At 40.4% G+C, this 19,836-nt stretch overlaps 1 protein-coding gene and 1 long non-coding RNA gene across 8 annotated transcripts in view; one reads left to right on the top strand and one right to left on the bottom strand.

The window, feature by feature from the left end:
* Positions 1–4,679, bottom strand: part of LOC106509865 — a 143,098-nt gene extending 138,419 nt beyond the window's left edge. For 3 of the 5 annotated variants that reach the window (XR_002342801.1, XR_002342803.1, XR_002342804.1), the window contains exons 1-2: positions 4,396–4,653; positions 3,984–4,125 (exon numbers count right to left, since the gene is read on the bottom strand). This is a non-coding gene — a long non-coding RNA (uncharacterized LOC106509865). Of the gene's footprint in view, positions 1–3,983; positions 4,126–4,395 lie in introns of all 5 variants that reach the window. The other 2 variants (XR_002342800.1, XR_002342802.1) reach the window with 2 other exon arrangements.
* Positions 4,748–19,836, top strand: part of PPP1CB (protein phosphatase 1 catalytic subunit beta) — a 37,216-nt gene continuing 22,127 nt past the window's right edge. The window contains exons 1-2 of one of the 3 annotated variants that reach the window (XM_021085856.1): positions 4,748–4,966; positions 5,180–5,319. In XM_021085856.1, the coding sequence (XP_020941515.1) occupies positions 5,268–5,319 (52 nt within the window). In that variant the 5' untranslated portion in view covers positions 4,748–4,966; positions 5,180–5,267. 3 annotated transcript variants of the gene reach the window in all.

Below are 19,836 nucleotides of genomic sequence, written 5' to 3'. Positions count from 1 at the left end.
TTTGAAGTCCTAGTTATGGCAATCAGAGAAGTAAAAGAAATAAAAGGAGGGAGTTCCCATCATGGCGCAGTGGTTAACAAATCCTACTAAGGACCATGAGGTTGCGGGTTCGATCCCTGGCCTAGCTCAGTGGGTTAAGGATCCGGCATTGCCATGAGCTGTGGTGTAGGTCACAGATGCGGCTCAGATCCCATGTTGCTGTGGTTCTGGCGTAGGCCGGCGGTTATAGCTCCGATTAGACCCCTAGCCTGGGAACCTCCATATGCTGTGGGAGTGGCCCTAGAAAAGGGAAAAAGAAAAAAAGAAAGAAAAGGAATCCAAATTAAATAATGACTCTGTTTAATAACTGGCTTGCAAGATTTCTGAAAGTTTAACAACTGGCTCTCATGAGCCATTACAAGCTGACTCCCACACATCACTGTCTAATGCCCTACTGAGTTGGAGGTCTAGCTAAGAGTTTGCTCTTTAGTCTGCTAGATTTATAATCTTGGTCTCACCAGGAGCAGGACCCTACTTAGCCTGATCCTTTTCTTAAGTCTTGCCACATGTTCAGAAAGAGTGGGAAGCAGTTTCCTACATGTAATCAGAACCACTCTCTGCTAGTCCCTTGCTCTGAAGTCTGCTGGTAACCAGACTCAGGTGCTCTGTAGAACTGCTACCCACCGCTTGTTGGCAGTGGTCTAAACCATACCTCCTACAAGACTGGTACCCTTCTCGTTCCTCTGCTTCCAAGCTGCTGATTTCCCTAACCTATGACCTCTCTGACTCTGCCCACGGGCCACTGCTCACACTCAGGCCAAGAGCTTCCTCAGTGTTAGTATCTGCCAAGTGAGGCTTCTCTCTCCTTGGCACCCACCCACCCTTGAACCTCATGGGGCTCCAACCACCTCTACTGCTGCTGCTGCCTGGAGGACCGTCTCCTCCAGCCTCCAGATCTCTACCTCTTACCTCTTCCTCTGTCCTCAATCTCTTACCCACATTTTAAGTTCTAAATAAGCTTTGAAAACTGAGATTCATATAAATGTGACACCAAAAATACTTAGCACAGTAGGATGAAATGGAACTGAAGCGTGATGCTGATTTTATAAAATAGGTATATAGCTATCCCTCGCTTTTAGAAAGTTTGCTCTATGCAATTTCACTTTTATGAAAGATCTACATGAGTACCTTTGTCTGCTAACCGAAAGAAATCCAAAAAGGATTTTCATTTTTGGGAAAAAAAAAAAAGGTAAAGAGCAAAAATATAGTGTTTAGCATTAGTCCTACAGCAAGCTGTTACAGACGCAGCACATACACCAAGCACCCCCAAGTTCCTTCCCTAGGAAACACACTCAGCATCTCAACTACACTCAGCATCCTCATGCTGCCATAACTTTGAACTGTGTCTGTGAGCATCTGTACTTTATCTCAATTTATTTTGTTCATCTGTTAGCAAGATGTGTCCTAGGATAATTGCTTTTTGCTTTATAACATTTTGGCTCATAAGAGGCTTCATAGGAATGTTCTACGTTCAGATAGCAGGGGAAATCTCTCTCTCTCTCTAATATTATATACATTATAATATTTATAACATTATATATTAAATTATACCTAAGTATATATTCAGAAATAAAATGGAAAAGTGGTGATCTACGTCTGGTGAAATTATAGGTGATTTTTATATTTTTGTTTTCTAAATTTCCTTCAATAAATACATTTTATTCTGGGAAAAAAAAAGGCTACTTAAATGGCAACTCTAACCTGACCTGATATGAGGCATAATGTAGTCTTTATGTACCTTACATGACATGGATAGTTATTATGATTTAAAAAAAAATTAATGTTTCAGTTTATAGTGAGTGGTCCCAGAAGCTGCTGGGGTGTTAGGTAATATGTAATATATGCACTAGTTAAACTTCAAAATCTGAATAAGTCTGCTTCTGAAATCACACATCATTTTTTTTGGAGAGAGATCCCACAGGAAAGTTGGTTGGCCGCTAGTGATATAGCTCTTTCATTTTTATAATAGTCCCTTCTTACCCAGGATTCTAAGGCACTAGAAAAGCTGGTGGGGTGGGGGTGAAGGGACATCTTCATCTGCGGGCAGTACCGGGCAGTACTCAGAACCACGCTCCAAGACCTTCTGACTCCCAGAACTCCACTGAGACTGGCTTCTGTCTTTGCCCTACTCTCCTTGCGGTGACCTTCCCTAAGATGCTTACTTTCTCTCTTTGCAATCCAATTTCCTTTGGGTGTCCCTGGTCCATCAAATCTATCTGCATATATTTGAACACTAATTGTAGACGAGGCTCAAAGTTTGTTTTCGTGGGATTCATGGGCTCCATGAAAACTGGAAGATAAGCAGATATCTATAACTGCTCCAAGCATTCTGTTACCCTTTAAGAGGCTCATGGAAGAGATCTGGGAAAGTGGCATCCAACTCCACAAGCTGGTCTATTTGTTCCAGTTCCAGCTCACCCAGAACATTTACTCCACTTGCAATTTTCCCCGGTTGCTAGAAAGCTTAGACTCATATTTGTGACCTATCTCCAGCAAACCAATAGGACCTCATACCATGCATTTTGCATACAGAACTGCTGGCTTTATCTTATTTTTTCCACTTTCAGTTTTCTTTTGTCCTGTTTTTCTATGTACTTATTTTTGTCATACTGTATATATGTAATAAGCTACCTTAAATCTTTTCTTCTGGAATAAAGCAGGATGTAAATGTTCTTTCACAAAAGTATTTGATAAGGATCCATTTCTTCACACCGAAAGGCCCCAAGATGAACTGGCAGCAATAAGAGTTTATGAATGCTTCTCCCAGGAGTTCCTGTGGTGGCACAGAGGAAACAAATCTGACTAGGAACCATGAGGTTTCGGGTTCAATCCCTGGCCTTGCTCAGTAGGTTGGGGATCCAGTGTTGCCATGAGCTGTGGTGTAGTTCGAAGACACGGCTCAGATCTGGCATTGCTGTGGCTCTGGCGTAGGCCAGCAGCTGCAGCTCTGATTCAACCCCTTGCCTGGGAACCTCCATATGCTGTGGGTGCAGCCCTAAAAAAAAAAAAAAAAAGAGTTTACAAATGCTTCTCCAAACAGGATCATCATTCTAGCTTGTCACCTGTTCTATGTTCACCATCAATGCATAAAAAATTTAAAAAATCTCAAAATGGAGAGAAAGCTAAAAAGGGGATTAGGAAATCCTATCTCTGTAAGTCATCTGAAGCATCATAAAGCACTTGATTGGACAACATACTCCCCCCCAAAAAAAACCCTATGGTTTCTGTTCTCGAAGTTTATGATACAGCATATGCAGATTTAAGCACCTCAGCTCACATACACTGACAGGGAATATATCACAATTGCTAAGAGTGCAGACTCTGGCACTAGGTGACTAGTTTGAATCCCAGTTCTGCCACTTACTTATCTGTGTGATCTGGGACAAGGTATTTAACGATTCCGTGCCTTAACAAATCCCATCTACAAAGTAGAGATAATAATAATGCCTACCTCATATGGCTAGTGTAAGGATTAAATGAAATAACACATTTAAAGTAGTGCTAGAGGAGTTTTCCATTGTGGCTCAGGGGAAACGAACCCAAATAGTATCCATGAGGATGTGGGTTTGATCCCTGGCCTTGCTCAGTGGGTTAAAGGATCCAGCATTGGCTCAAGCTGCAGTGTAGGTCACAGATGCGCTCAGATCTGACATTGCTGTTGCTGTAGCATAAGCCAGCTGCTGCAGCTCTGATTTGACCCCTAGCCTGGGAACTTCGATATGCCCTAAAAAGCAAAAATAAACAAATAAATAAATAAAGCAACGCCAGAGCACATAAAAAGATCTCATCAATGTCAGCTATTACTAGCAATAGGTGAGCGGGAGCAGCACTGCCTTGAGCTTGAGACAGCATCTTGTTTGATTTTTGTGGACAAACACCTGAGGAATGAGTAAAGATTTCCCATCTGACCACCTCTGAGAACGGGCCAAAAAACTCTCGCTTACCTAGAAGCTTTGCGTGGCTACTCTTTCTCCTGTATTTCTAGAGGCAGAATTATGTGGTAGAAAGACGAGGTGAACAACGAACTGTTCTGAGCCTCTGTGCTTCCTTGTCCCTCTCTTCCGCGTACCAGATACTTAGTGGGAACTGCAGGCACAAAGATAAATTTAGTTTACCCTATAGCAGCTCACAGTAGAGTGTAGGAGATAAAAATGCAACAACAATTATAAGATACGATGATGAAGCAATATAATGAAGGTATTTTTTTCTTGCTCAAAAATACACTGTGGAAAAACAGTAAGCTATGTGAAAGCGCTCTGTAGAGAGCAGAAAGCAGTTCCCACGTAAAACATTATTACTGCTGACCCTCAGGGCCCAATTTAATTTATTTCATCTAGGAACACCAGGGCAACCAACCTTGTGGAACCGTAGGGTAAAAATCCCTCATTTGCAATGTCAAGCTTTTCCAGCAGAGTAACCCCATTCTTGCTTCCCAAACGCGCAAATCCAGTTTCAAACATGGGTAATGCAGTCTGTGTTTCCCGCCTAACAAGACCCGGGAATTGGCTTGCAACACCAGGATTGAAACCAAGAAAAGAAAGGCGAGGCGGGAAGAGCACAAGAACTACGTCGTCTGCTGAGCGCCCAGCCTCAGGGAGCTGGGAAGCGGAAGGTCAGCCCTGCCTACGCGCGCCCTGCGTAATGGGAGCTTTCCCAGAGCATCAAACCCCCGGGAGCCTTGAGGGCGCCTGCGCAGCCGCGACGATTCGGCGCAGTGGAAGTGGAGAGGGAAGGCGACGCACCTGCGCAAAGGCGGCGACGCGGCGGCGGCAGAACCGAGTCTAGTGCGATTGCGCCGCGGCTGGCGGACGGGGGGGGCGCCGCGAAGGAGTGCGCCGTGCGGCTGCGCGGAGGCCTGCGTGGCGCGGTGGCGGGGAAGGGCGGTGTGGAGTGAGTGGCGCTGCGGGTGGGGCCGTCGGCGGCGCTGGTGAGCTTTGCGGAGTTGGGCGGTGCCGAGGAGGAGGAGGTGGCGGCTGGGTCTGACGCGGCCCGGTTCGTGGGGGCTCCGCTTGTTTATTTATTTATTTATCGTGTGTGCCTCCGAGTGTGCGGCGCTCCACTACTTGGTGGGGAGGGGGTGGGGGAGGGCCTGGGGGAAGGGGGAGTTGGAACCGGGGTCGAAACGCCGCGTGACTTGTAGGTGAGGGAACGCCGAGCGGTCGCCGCAGCCTCTGCCGCCGAGAAGCCCTTGTTCCCGCGGCCGGGAAGGAGCGTCTAGTGCCGACAAGATGGCGGACGGGGAGCTGAACGTGGACAGTCTCATCACCCGACTGCTGGAGGGTGAGTCGGGGCCTGGCCGGCCGCGGAGAGGGGAGGTTCCCTCAGCCCTGCTTCCTCCTCCGCCAACCGGAGCGGGCGGGAACCCCCTTTCCCGCCCCAGGGCGGCCGCCGAGGAGCGGGCTAAGAAGCTGGTGGGCCGGAGGAAGCGGGCTCCGGGAACACGGCCCGGGGTTGGGGTGGGGGGGTGGGGGTGAGGCGGGCGAGAGGGGCTGACCCCGCGGGCGGGCAGTGCCCCTGCGGACCTACGGGGACCCGCACAGCGGCGCGCCGAACGCGGGTAGAGGAGCCCCGGGCTGCTGGGTGACCCTTCCCAAAGAGGGTGCCAGGATGCGTGCTCTTGTGCTTTGTATGCCGGTGGAAAGTGTATTCCTTCTCTGTTCTCTTTGTGCCTTGCCCTTGGCTGCCTCCGATTCTTGTTCTGGGAGTGGATTTTATAAAACCTTCTCCTTGAGAAAACTGTTTGATCTGTTCTGCATTTTTTACTTGATGCTTCCAGGACCAGCTCTATTTAAGGAGAAGATGGAGTTGAGTAGCTTTCATTTATTATTTAGCTTTAAAAATGAGTAAAACAAAAGTATTTGAGCGAGCTGAAGATGCACGCAAGAAATACGAAATATGTAGACATGTTTACTGAAGCGCTTGGTTTTCGGGTTTGAGAATTTAACAGGTTTGAGCAGGCTTTAAATTCTGCATAAACTTAGAAAAGGTCGATTGTCAAGCTTCGCTTGTGTTTAAAAGATATTTACAAGTCTTCACAGCTTTTGAAGTTTCTGGGCCCTTCTGTTTTTATTGGATAGTTTTATGTTAGGGTAAAGAGAAGAGATGGAGCGGCCAGGATGTTACTCAAAGTCAATCGCGATTTTCTGCCAGTGAATCCCTTTGCCCTGAAGTTTGCGTCATCGCTAAACTGCTTTTAGAGTGTGTAGAAAAGAAACTAAGCTATTAAAAGAAAAAAATGTAGAGTCCTCTCTCAGAAAGCGTGGAAGGGTTGCATGTGCATTGTTACTTGCTTTCAAATTTCCTGAAGATAAGTGTTTGGTACAGTGAAGCAGTGTGTGCTTACATTTGGAAAATCTTCACAGAAGATTATATGTTTGAGGGGCGGCGGAGAGGGCGCTAGTTCTTTTTTATCCGCCCATGTGTGTATCTCTTCAGTTCTGTGTGTACCGTTGTGTAACAAACTACAGTATATTTGTTCCAGATGTGCAAGCGTTCCAGCAGTCTAAGACTGAGTAAAAAGCCTTCCTGCAGTCGTAAGACTGAATAAGGAGCAAAGTTTTACAGGGAACTCTTGTTTGCCTTTCCTTTTGCTATCAAGTTATTCTTGGGAGGCCCCCTGGTGCCTACAGTCCGTGTTCACTGTTAAAGACTGCGGATTTTAACAGATGTGAACATCTTACTGGGTCCACGAGACGTTTGCTTTGGGGGAAACATTTTGTTTGTGTGTGTGTAGCTGTGCGTTATTCTAAGGGGGAAATACAGCTATGTAAAATTTTTAGTGTCTTGTTAACTTTGAGGGATATTTATGCCCACCACCAACTGGTACAAAAAACTTTTATACGTTTTAAACTTAGCTTGTAAAATTGAAATATTTGAAAATCCGATGCTTGTTATCTCAACTTCCTCACTTTTATTTTCCATATATTTACATATTTATATACTTAATAGACATAAAACACAGTAGACTTAAGTGTTTTGAAATATTTAACAGGGGGCCTTTTGTCAGATGCACCTTTTTATGATTTAATTAAGAAACTTCACTAGTGGATTTTTCAGGGGTTTTTAGAAAAAAGGTATCATGGGGGAAATAGGCTAAGTAATTTGTTTCTGTGAATTCAAATTACATGAATATTCGGCTCTGGTTTCAGATGATTTCTTTCTTCCCTTCCTTTTTTTTCCCCTCCCTTTCTTTCCTTCTTTCTTGATTTCTAGTCCAGACATTTTCTCCTTTTAAATTAGCAAACATTTATTGACCTGCTTTGTGCCAGTCACCAGGAATCCAAAGATAAGAGACAATCTCTTCACTCAGGGAACTCCCAAATCCAAACAAGGGACTTTTCCGGCTTTTTTAGCCTGCTCTTGGGCAGTGAAGAATGTCATTACTTGCTTCTTAATCCCAGGAAGTATATTTAGTTTTGACAGTGCCTCCCTGGGATTCTTAAATTCTTCAGGCTTCTCTTATTCCCCTTTCCAAAATCTAGACCTATTCAAAGACATCCAAAAACTGGCTTGGATTTTCTAATAAGTAATTATTTTTAGTCTTCAAATAAAATCTTTTTTGTCTGCCTTGATTTTCAGTGATGTTACATGCTAACTAAATTTAACTCAAATTCAAGTAAAGCTGCCTAGCAGAATAGCTGTAGGTGGTGTTGTTGTTTTTAGTATTAAATGAAAGTACAAATTAAAATTTGCCCTAAATTTCTCTGCATTGGGGCAGAAATCAACAGAACACTTTAAAATGTTTTTTGTAGTTCCACAATGCATTCTTGACTTTTTAAAAAATTATGTCATATTGGCAGTCAGCTACAAAACTTGTAGTAATCTTTTGAGTTGCTTTGTGTTTTTTAGATGGGCAAATTATGTAAATTTTCAGTATCTTTTACATTTAAATGTTTTATTATTTAATGCAAAACAGTGTACTAATTTATTGTTTGGATAATGCATATTCTTCTAGTGTATTTTCTTGGAGTAAGTTTTACTTACTAAGAAGCCAAAGATGCTTGTCACTTTGTCCCCTTTAGTGATCCTGGTACCACGTTCTTGTGGCTTGTGCTTTTGACTGGTTATTTAAATTGAAGCTAGGAGTTCCCGTGGTGGCTCAGCAGTGATGAATCCGACTAGTATCTATGAGATTTGATCCGTGCCCTTGCTGTGGCTGTCGTGTAGGCCGGCAGCTGCAGCTCTGATTTGATCCCTAGCCTGGGAACTTCCATATGCTGCAGGTGCCGCCTTAAAAAAATAATAAATTGAAGCTAGTTGCTATCTACGGGCATCCTGGAAAATACAATAAAAGCTTTTTACTTTGAGCAGCAGTTCCAAAAGGAGTTAGGATGGCAGTGGGAGTATGGAGGAGTCACCTGGGAAGTTTTATTCATACTCCTAAGTGTTGAGTTCATTTTGGAGGAGGTGAAATAGGATGAGTAGAGCCTGCTTGTTTGGGAAGAGGGTGGCATGGAAAACTGCCTCCTGATGGTTAGGATAGTGCTAGCTCTTGATCCAAGTGTTAAAAAACTGGGCCGTATCAGTTGATGATAACTAACATATGCCTATTTAGTTATATATATATTTGGTTATGTTATATCATGTATGTATATCATATATACATTTAAAACTATGAATGTGTCTGGTATTTGCCTTTTTCTTGATTATAAAAGTAAGCATTCTTATTGTAGAAAACTTGGAAATAGTGAAGAATTAAAACCCAAATCCCCCTCATGATTCCACAGTTGAGGGATAACTTGTTGAAACTTTGATGCATTTTTGTTCACATACCTTATGTCTTTAGAATATTATTTATATAGCTTTGAGTTAATTTTCAAGTGTTTCGTCATAAAAAAGAGAAAAACTATTTCATCATGAACATTTTTCCTTGTCATTGAAATGTCTTCAGAAATACTTTAAAAGGTATTTGCAGTCTGATAAAAGTTTACTTAGTTTTTTTGTTTTTATTACTTTGCTACAAAGCTAAGCTTGAATATTACAAAATGAACTCTAGAATATTAGCACAGTATTAGTAGACTGTTAATATAAACTTAACCTGGCAGGCTATGATTGTGTTTATTTTTGGCTTACTAATAGCTTTATGAAATCTTGGGATATGTGTTCTTATTTTGTTTTATAATCCATTTCAGTTCATCTCAACCTTCCAGGTGTCTAAATTTGTGGAACTATTGTGATCATCTAATATACATCTTTCTTTTCTTCCTTGTGGATCATACTCTTAAATATTGTTGGGCTGATAGACTAAGCAATTGAATTTTGAAAAAAGGAATGGTTTTGAAAAAAATAGATTAATGAAACCATATTAAACCTTCCCTTTTTAAATAAGTTTTATTGAGATGTAATTCACATACAATTTCACCTATTTGAAGCATATGATTGATTTTTTTTTTAGTGTATTCACAAAGTTGTGCAACCATCAGTTACAACAGTCAACTTTAGAATGTTTTCACCACCCTCACCTTCAAATACAATCCTGTTCCCATTTGCTGACACACTCCTTTTCCCTTCACTCCTCCCCTCCAGCACTAGACTATCCCTAATCTACTTTTTATCTATGGATTTTGCCTATTTTGGGCATTTCAGATGAATAAAATCATACGTAATCTCTTACGGTTGACAACTTAATGTTTTTTACATTCATCCATGTTGTAGCATGTATCAGTATCTCATTCCTTTTATGGCTGAGTAATACTTCATTGTATGACTGTACCACATTTTATTTATCCATTTGTCACTTGATGGACCTTTGAGGTGTTTTCCTTTTTTAGCTACTGTAAATAGTACTTCTGTGAATGTTCGTATACAAGTGTTTGTATGGGAATGTGTTTTTCATTTCCCTAGGATATATAGCTGGGAGTGGAATTGCTAGGTCAAATGGTAACTTTATGTTTAACTTTTTGAGGAACTGTCAGACTGTTTAAAGCCTCTTCCCTGGTTAAATTGTTTAATTATGATGCAGCAGTCTAAAGGTTAGGCAGTTTGAAGGAAGTGGTAGTTGATCTTAACAACCTCAACTTGTGCAGGGAAAGTGTTGAGTGTAAGACCCACTGCCAAATCTGTTAGAAAAGAGCAGGTTGGGGAGTAGGGAATTGTTTGAGGGATATTTTTCTTTTTTTTGTATAAGAAACTAGAGAAGGCATAAAGATGGTACATTGTTGAACTGATTCAGAGACTAGGTTGGTTGTTTGCTTGGTTTTCCTGTCAGTTCCAGCAGGGGAGGGAAACTTTGACAGTTTTTTATTTTATTTGAATACAGAGCTGGAGCTTTTCTGGTAAATGAGTAAAACCAAGATTAGGATTCATTGGGATTTGGAAATCTATTTACATTTGAGTCTAGAGACAGGATTATATTAAGATTTAAGATTAGTGAGGAAGATAATAAATTTTATCAAGGAGGTTTTTCTTTTCATGTCTTATTTTCCACATTTATCACTGAACGGAGTATCCATTCCAATAGCATACATTCTCAGACAACTCTAACAAGTAAAATAATGTAGGTATATAAGGATGTCAGGATATGTAGAAATAATTAAACTCTCAGTTTCTGAAACAAAGGTTATTCTGGAAGTCTTAGGCTATAGGATGCAAGAAGAAATGTCTTGTAAATGTCAGTAGGCTTAGCAGTGGTGTGATGGCAGAGGATAGTGATTCCCAGTTGAATCTTCCAGGATTTAATTTTGAGCGGGTACAAATTTATACCCTCTAGCAGCAATCACTGCTCCTCTAGCAGCTTTAAATAGCCATTTCAAGGCTTATTCTTTCTGGAAAAATAAGAGGATCAGTGAAGATAGGAAGTAGAAAGAGATCAACTTGCATGCACCCTTCCTCTTTCTCAGATTGTATGTGATTAACTTTGAAGTCTTGGTTATTAGTAGGTGAATTTTTTTTTCCTTTTTTTCACGACTCCCACAGCATGTGGAACTTTCTGGGCCAGGGACTGAACTCGTGCCACAGCTGTAAGCAGAGCCACAGCAGTGACAACAGTGGATCCTTAACCCGTTGAGCCACCAGGAAACTCCAAAATGTAAATTTTTTAATACCTCATTCTCTGGAATACATTATACCTCAAAGATCTTCCTTTTTTTTTTTTTTTTAATTAAAAAAAATTTTTTTTTGCAGCCTCACTTGTGGCATATGGAAGGTCCCAGCCAAGGATTGAATTCAGGCTCAGTTGCAACCTACTCTGTTGCTGTGGCAATGCTGGATCCTTTAACCTACTGAACCAGGCTGGGGATCAGACCCACACTTCCACAGTGACCTGAGCCACTGCAGTCAGATCTTAACCCACAGCAGGGCTACAGAGATTTTCCATCTGTTAGATAAAATGAAAATGCTTTAGTGGCGATTAAGTATTTATTACACAATTAGAGATGTAGAACAAAAAATGCAGAAACCCATTCTGAAGTTAAATAAGTATAAATAACTAGTAGCCAGTCTTTTCCTAGTTTAATGGGGGACTTCACACCCTGGTCTAGGTGGGTACATGTCATACAGCAGAGAAAGTAGTAAAAGGAAAGTGGCAGTTGTCCTTTAATCTGCCTGTGTATTTACTATTCACATATATAGCAAAGTGATTTATAAGAATATACATGGGAGTTCCCATTGTGGCTCAGTGGTTAATGAACCCGACTGGGAACCATGAAGTTTCAGGTTCAGTGGGTTAAGGATCTGGCGTTGCCCTGAGCTGTGGTGTAGGTCGCAGACAGCTCAGATCTGGCTTTGCTGTGGCGCTGGCGTAGGCTGTTGGCTACAGCTCCGATTCAACCCCTAGCCTGGGAAACTCCATATGCTGCGGGTGTGGCCCTGGAAAAAGACCAAAAAAAAAAAAAAATGTATATATATACATACATATATATATATATACATATATATACATACATATATATACATATATATATACATACATATATATATATATATGCAGAAACTTCCTAATAATCAAGGCTCTCCCTTCCCAAATTTATCTGCATCTGTGCAAAGACAAATAGAGATATAACACTAGGTGCATAACCTGGTGGGAATATTGCCTTTGGGTCTTGATATATGCCAACACTGTATAATTTGGAGGGTTTGGCACAGTTTATTTCATCATAAAGGAATTTAATCCTTAGAATGTTCATCAGAGACTATTCCTGGGTTCTCATCAACTACCAAACTATTGACCAAAACATTTTGCTTTGATTGCTTGTGTAACACCATTTTACCTCTTCCCTTAATCCTACCTCCTGTTTTCCAGATTTAGAGAACTCAAGTTATTTTTTCAAGAGTTCCCATTATGGCTCAGCAGGTTAAAAACCCAACTAGTATCTATGAGGATGCAGGTTCAATCCCTGGCCTCGATCAGTGGGAAGTCATGTTTATACTGATTAAAGATAAAGGTTCTGCATGTATTTTAATTTCAGCTCCACCCTAGTTGCTTCTGCATTTGGGGGATGATAACAAGTGCCTGCTTCATACTGTGTCTGTAATGATTAAACTGGTAAAAACACTTTGAACATAATAAAAGCTCAGAAAAATGTTAGCTGTTATTGTTACTGTTTAGTATAAACCTGAGCTGAGAGAAGGTAATAGAGGGCTTCTTATGCTGCTGAGCCTTGGACTTTCCCCATAGTAATTTTCGAGACTGCTGTTCCTCGTGAAGCTCTAACAGATGTGCCTTCCACATTGTGTTTATTGCATACAACCACTTATACATGGTCTGTCTGTGTGTATGTAAAACAGCTCTTTCCTATTGCCATTTCTTAGTTTGTAATCTGGTTTGACATACTAATGTTGGTGCTGAGGGGGAGAGATATTTCTAGGCAGAATAAAATGGTGAAAGGTGATTTAAGGAGATTTGGTAGTTTTTATTTTGGTTAGGGACTAGAGAGCAATGGATTTCAAACTTTTTGAATATTGGGACTATTTTATATTCAAAAAGAATGGAGAACACGAACTTTTATTTATGTGCGTTATTTACCAGTACTGTGTTAAAACTGAGAATTTAAAAATATTCTTTAATTCATGTAACACAAGTAGTGTTTGTTTTCTAAAATGAAATAGTGACAAGTGCATCTCTTTTTCTTTTTTGGCCACCCCGTGGCGTATGGAAGTTCCTGGGCAGGGGATCAAATCTGAGCTGCAGCTGTGACCTATGCCATAGATGCAGCAACACCAGATTCTTTAACCAACTGTGCAAGGCTGGGGATCAAACCTGTGTCTCCACAACAATCCAAGCCATTGCAATGGATCCTTACCCACTGTGCCACAGCGGGAAGTCCGTTGCATCTCTTTAATATCTAGTTTTGTGGAAGACAGCACAATTCTCATATCTGATTTGTTTCAGTTCATTTTGATGCATCGTTTTGGTTGAATTTCTGAAAAAAATCTATACTTTTACAGATATGAAGTTGGAAAAGAAGGAGTACTTTAATAGCCTTTTTAGATAATGGTGGATATTCAATATTATACTAAAAATCAGCAGGCGGTAATTTCTTAAAGGTTAGTTGTAATGTAGAATCTGAAATATTGTTCTCTTACATTAAAATCCATTGATCTTGAGTTCCCGTCGTGGTGCAGTGGAAACGAATCTGACTAGGAACCATGAGGTTGCCGGTTTGATCCCTGGCCTCGCTAGGTGGGTTAAGGATCAGGCGTTGCCCTGAGCTGTGGTGTGGGTCGCAGGCATGGCTCGGATCTGCGTTGCTGTGGCTGTGGTATAGGCCAGAGGCTACAGCTCCTGTTTGACCCCTAGCCTGGGAACCTCCATATGCTGAAGGTGTGGCCCTAAAAAAGAAAAAAAAAAATCCGTTGATCTATCTTTCATTTTACTTATTTATTTTGTCTTTTTAGGGCCATACCTGCTGCATATAGAGGTTCCCAGGCTAGGGATCAAATCAGAGCTGTAGCTGCCGGCCTACACCACAAACACAGCTCCTCCAGGTCAGAGCCATATCTGCAACCCACACCACAGCTCCCAGCAACACCAGATCCATAACCCACTGAGTGAGGCCAGGGATTGAACCTACATCCTCATGGATAGATCTTACAAATGGCTTTGTAACATATATTGATCATTTAAAAAAATACTGGTTTAGCTGAGTTATGCAGATGTTCAGTGTTTACACATTTTATACAATATTACCAAAAAAAAATTGTTGCTAGTACAGTGTATCAAAAGAGTCCTTAAGCTTGAAGAAGCTGTCAAATTGGTGGTGCTGGATACAAGGTTTCCAGAATTTTAATTTTCACTAGCAACAAATACTGTCAGTTGTTTTCTTTGAAATGACAGGCTCTCTTCCTTCATTTTCAGGAGGATCTGTTAAATATCCTAAGTGTGAATAACCATAGTTTGTCACGTGTGCTTTCCAGTAAAAAAGATGTTCTGTGAAAAAAAGTAGCTAGATCAGCTTAGAACTAAAACAGTCACATGAGCGCCTTTCTTGAAAACAACCATTGTATTTTGATTTGCAACAGAAATGCTTCATCATGCAGAATATTTAAAAGATATTTCCTTGATGGTGGAAATTTGATTGTTCTTACTGTTTTATCAAGGGCATTTTTAAGTGAAACTGGATCACAATCAGAAACATAGGGCCAAGGCGCTCCCTTCTATTCCTGAAATGTCTAGCCCTCCCCTGTATCTGTTACTTTTTTTTTTTTTTTTTTTTTTGTCTTTTTTGCTATTTCTTTGGGCCGCTCCCGCATCATATGGAGGTTCCCAGGCTAGGGGTCGAATCAGAGCTGTAGCCACCGGCCTACGCCAGAGCCACAGCAACACGGGATCCGAGCCGCGTCTGCAACCTACACCACAGCTCACGGCAACGCCGGATCGTTAACCCACTGAGGAAGGGCAGGGACCGAACCTGCAACCTCATGGTTCCTAGTTGGATTCGTTAACCACTGCGCCACGACGGGAACTCCTGTTACTTTTCTTCTTTACTCTTTTTTTCATTACCTATCTGTTTACTAGTGTACCTGGAATGATTTTTAACTTATAATAATTCTCAGACCCCTCTGAAAATCTTGAAAGCCCTCAGCCTTCTCAGGAAAATATATATATATATTCATGTACATACACAGTACTACTGACAGTTTGGGTTATTATACAGAGTTCCTAAAGACCATCTGTAGGCTCTGAAGTCACATATTAATTATTCCTATCAGGCAGACTTGAATTTGAAGTTATGACAGCTGCCTAATTCTTTGATTTAAAACCCAAAGTTCCACATTCTAGCCAGTTGTAAAAATTTTACTTTTTTTTATGGTTTAAAGTAGACTTATATACTAAGTATACAGAAATTGCCATTTTACCACAAAGAAAAAATTTAAGAAATTTAGGAAATCTGGATTTAAGTTAACTTAGCGTTGCTGTTGATTAACATGTTGCCTTCAGTGAATCTTTCTGGTAGGGTAGAAATTAAAAATTAAAGGTTAATGAGGATTATTACTATGATTTCACGGAGCAGATATAAACAATAGTGAAGTTATTTTTTCTTGTCATTCCGTTTTAGAGAAGGCAGTTATTAGTAAGAACTTACTGGAGCAAATAGCAGGTAGTTATTGAAGACAATTTAGTATACATACAGCACACACACAGACATTTATATCACACACCATTTGTAATTTAAAAGACAAACAGGTTGAAAGGTTTTTACATGAATACGAAATTCCAAGTATAATGGTTGAGTATAATTTTTTGTAATCATGAGAGAAGAGAACTTTTTTTGGGGGGGAAGATAACATTTTGCTTAACTGAGGTTCAGCGTTAGTCTTCGGTATTATCAAAATCAGTTGGAACTGTTCATCTTTTTTTTTTTTTTTTTTTTTGTATTTTAGGTCTGCATATAGAGGTTCCCAGGCTAGGGATCGAATCAGAGCTGCAACTGCCAGCCTCTCCCACAGCCACAGCAACGCCAGATCCTTAACCCACAGAGTGAGTCTAGGGATTGAACCTGCATCCTCATGGATACTAGTCAGATTTCCCCTGAGCCATGACGGGAACTTCCAGAAGTGTTCATCTTTTGATGCTGATCTGTAATGAGATTTTACGTATTTCATCTTGGAAGCTGTATTTTAACACAAGTAGGTACTGCCAAAACTAATATCAATCCACAAGCATATGACTTTAGTTAAGTGATTTTAGTCACCACTTGGAAGGTATGTAGTTTCCTTTTAGTGTGTCATTACATTGCAGTCAGTTCTAGTGGAAGGTTAGGTGGAAGTTATCAACTGCACGATAAAATGAATTTTGATACTAGCATTGAGGCTTGAAGAATGCTGTTGGAACCCTGGTTTGATCTTAGAAAATAATATCCAGTGCAAATTTGTGACGGAATGAAGATCTCCCTTGTTTTAACTTTTGTCTGCACTGGAACTATATAAAGCAACTTGACTTTTGCTTGTGATTCAAGTAACATTAGTTGTCAAAGTGATTTAGCATAGGGTACATTTCACATATAAATATTTTTGCAATTTTAGATTGAATTACTAAGAAACATCAGGTCTGCAGCAAAATCTAATGTATAAAATCTACTCAATGTTTGATAGTAGTGATTGAGGGTGAAGAAATTCGTCTCATGCAGAAAATTTCAGTTATTGGCCACGAACTAAAAACAAACAAAAAACACAATAAAAATTTATCACCACTGAATTGCTATGTGATAGGGCAAGTCGGGATTTCAGCTTTTGTTTCTGATAGACATTTTTGGAACTGACAGTGGTTAAGTTCATGAGAACTAATGAAGTACGCCATTGATACCACTGGTTCAATTGTATGATTAAAACATCTTCCCACTGACAAATTTTCACAAGCTTTGTAAAATTGTCCACCTAAGTATTTTTATGTTCCATGCATATTTTTACTTGCATCAGTGTTTTGAGGGGTTTTTGTTGTTCGTTGTTTTGTTTTTTTCCTTAGCTTCTTTTAAAATATTCTTGCCTGTGGCTAGAGGCTGTATAGAGGCTAACTTTCAGTCCCTTCAGATTCAGTATTGGCTCCTCAAGTAAGGAAAAGTGTTAGTAATATCTGTGAATTCATCAAGAGCCAAGGAAACCACTCAAATGCACTTGTTTGGTTTTTTTTTTTTTTTAACTGATTACTTATGTTCCTTCCAATGTCCTCAACTCTCAAAAACTGTTTTAACAGACTAATAAATGTACTTGAACAAGTTTATTTTCTCAGGACATATTTCTTTGGCTTTCTTAAACCCTATTTAATTAACTCTCCATTAGTAAATGGCTTTTCCTTGCTTGCTAACACATAAACCAGTTGGAAACTTTTATTGCAGCCTCATTTTTATTTTTTTTGGGGGGGGGGTTGCTTTTTAGGACTGCACCTGCGGCGTGTGGAGGTTCCCAGGCTAGAGGTCTAATCGGAGCTGCAGCTGCCAACCTATGACACAGCCACAGCAATGCAAGATCTGAGCTGTGTCTGCAACCTACACCTCAACTCATGGCAACACCAGATCCTTACCCACTGAGTGAGGCCAGGGATCGAACTGCAACCTCATGGTTCCTAGTTGAATTTATTTCCATTGAGCCATGACAGGAACTCCTCATTTTTATTTATTTATTTTTTTTTTTGTGAAGAAATTGTGCTGTGATGAGATGCATTTAAAATTTTTTTTTTAAATTATTATTATTTTGCCATTTCTTGAGCCGCTCTTGCAGCATATGGAGGTTCCCAGGCTAGGGGTCAAATCGGAGCTGTAGCCACCGGCCTACGCCAGAGCCACAGCAAGGCGAGATCCAAGCCGAGTCTGCAACCTACACCACAGCTCACGGCAACACCGGATCCTTAACCCACTGAGCAAGGCCAGGGATCGAATTTGCAAACTCATGATTCCTAGTTGGATTCGTTAACCAGTGTGCCACGACGGGAACTCCGAGATGTATTTAAAATTTTTTAAATTTTCTTGATTGTTACTTTCCTGTGAGTTAAGAATGTTGTGATGAGTGCTTAGTTTCGTAATGGAATACGTGTTCTTTTAGCACAGTCATAATGTCATAAATACAATGCCTAGTCATCCAATTCAGTAATAAGATAATCTGCACGCCCCGCCTTAGACATTTATATTTCATGAGTATGCATTGGTAATAAAAGTAAAATAAAATGTTACAGCACAGCAGTAAGTAGACACTCAGGACACTGTTGTTATGATGGTATCTCTGCAATTTCTAGAGAAGCCATGTGAAGCCATAGGGGTGTCCCATATGGTCTCTGTCTTAATTCTGCCATTGTATCCTGAAAGTGCCCATGGATAGTAAATAAACATATTTCTTCTTTATTTACATTGTCATTTGTTTCCCTCAATACTGTTTACAGTTTTTAGTGTGGCAGTCCTGCACTTACCTATTCATTCCCAACTAAAATAAGTCAGAGGTGAAGGGGAGTAGACAAACCAGTTTTAAAACATTTGAAAATGCAAGAGGACCTAGATTAGCCAAGGCAGTATTAACAAAATGGGAATGCCTATATATTACCAGATACCAAGACTTTATAAAAAGCTATAGTAATTAAAATATCATAATACTGATGTAAAAATAAACAGGTTAATGTACTGCGTAGAGTGTCTAGAAGACTCCATTCACGTATGGTCATCTGATTTTTCCACCATGCTAGTAGCCCTGCAAATTCAGTGGAGAAAGATGATCTTTTCAATAAATGATGCTAAATCAATTGACTATCTTTATGGATAAAAATGAACTCATACAACTTAGCGTCAAAAAAAAATCCAAGTAGGAGTTCCCATCATGGCGGTGTGGAAAGGAATCTGACTAGGAACCATGAGGTTGCGAGTTCGATCCCTGGCCTCACTAAATGGGTTAAGGATCCAGCATTGCCATGAGCTGTGGTGTAGGTCACAGATCTGGCTCAGGTCTGGTATTGCTGTGCATAGGCCAGAGGCCGGAGGCTACAGCTCCAATTCCACCCCTAGCCTGGGAACCTCCATATGCCACCAGTGCGGCCCTGAAAAAAAGCAAAAAAAAAAAAAAAACAGGTGAAAAATGAGCAGACGACCTGAACAGACATTTCTCCAAAGACATACCAATGACCAAGAGACACATGAAAAGATGGTTAGCATTACTAAGGGAAATGCAAGTCAAAACTACAATGAGATGTCACCTCATACCTTTCAGAATGGTTATTATCAAAAGACAACAAGTGTTGGTGAGGATATGGAGAAAAGGGAACACTTGTACAGTATTGGTAGGGATGTAAATAGGTGCAGCCACTGTAGAAAACAGAATAGAGATTCCTCAAAAAATGGAAAATAAAACTACTATAGGATTCAGCAATTCCACTTCTGGATATTTACCCAAAGAAAATGAAAACGCTAGTATGGAAAGTTATATACACATCTGTGTTCATTCCAGTATCATTTACAATAGCCAAGATGTGGGAGCAACCTAAGTGCCCATCAATAGATGAATGGATAAAGAGGATGTGTATGTGGGTGAGTGGGGGTGGTGAATTAGAAGTAAGTCAAAGACAAATAATGTGTGATTTCACTTACATGTGGAATCTAAAAAAAAAAAAAGCAACAAATGAACAAACAGTCATAGATAGATAGAACAAGCAAGGGGTTGCCAGGGTAGGGGGCATTGCGGGAGATAAGAGAAATGGTGAGGGAGGTTAGGAGGCCCAAACTTCCAATAAATAAATGCGTTATGGGTCTGAAATGTACAGTGTGGGGAATACAGTCAATAAGAATATAATGTCTTTGTATGGTGACAGATGGTAGCTAGACTTACCATGGTGATCATGTTGAAATGTAGAGAAATATCAAATCACTGTGTTGAACCAGGAACTAA

Source organism: Sus scrofa, chromosome 3, assembly GCF_000003025.6.
Source record: "Sus scrofa isolate TJ Tabasco breed Duroc chromosome 3, Sscrofa11.1, whole genome shotgun sequence".
NCBI classification, from domain to species: Eukaryota; Metazoa; Chordata; class Mammalia; order Artiodactyla; family Suidae; genus Sus; species Sus scrofa.
Note: the sequence above shows the minus strand (reverse complement) of the source record. Positions and strands in the feature narration are given on the sequence as shown.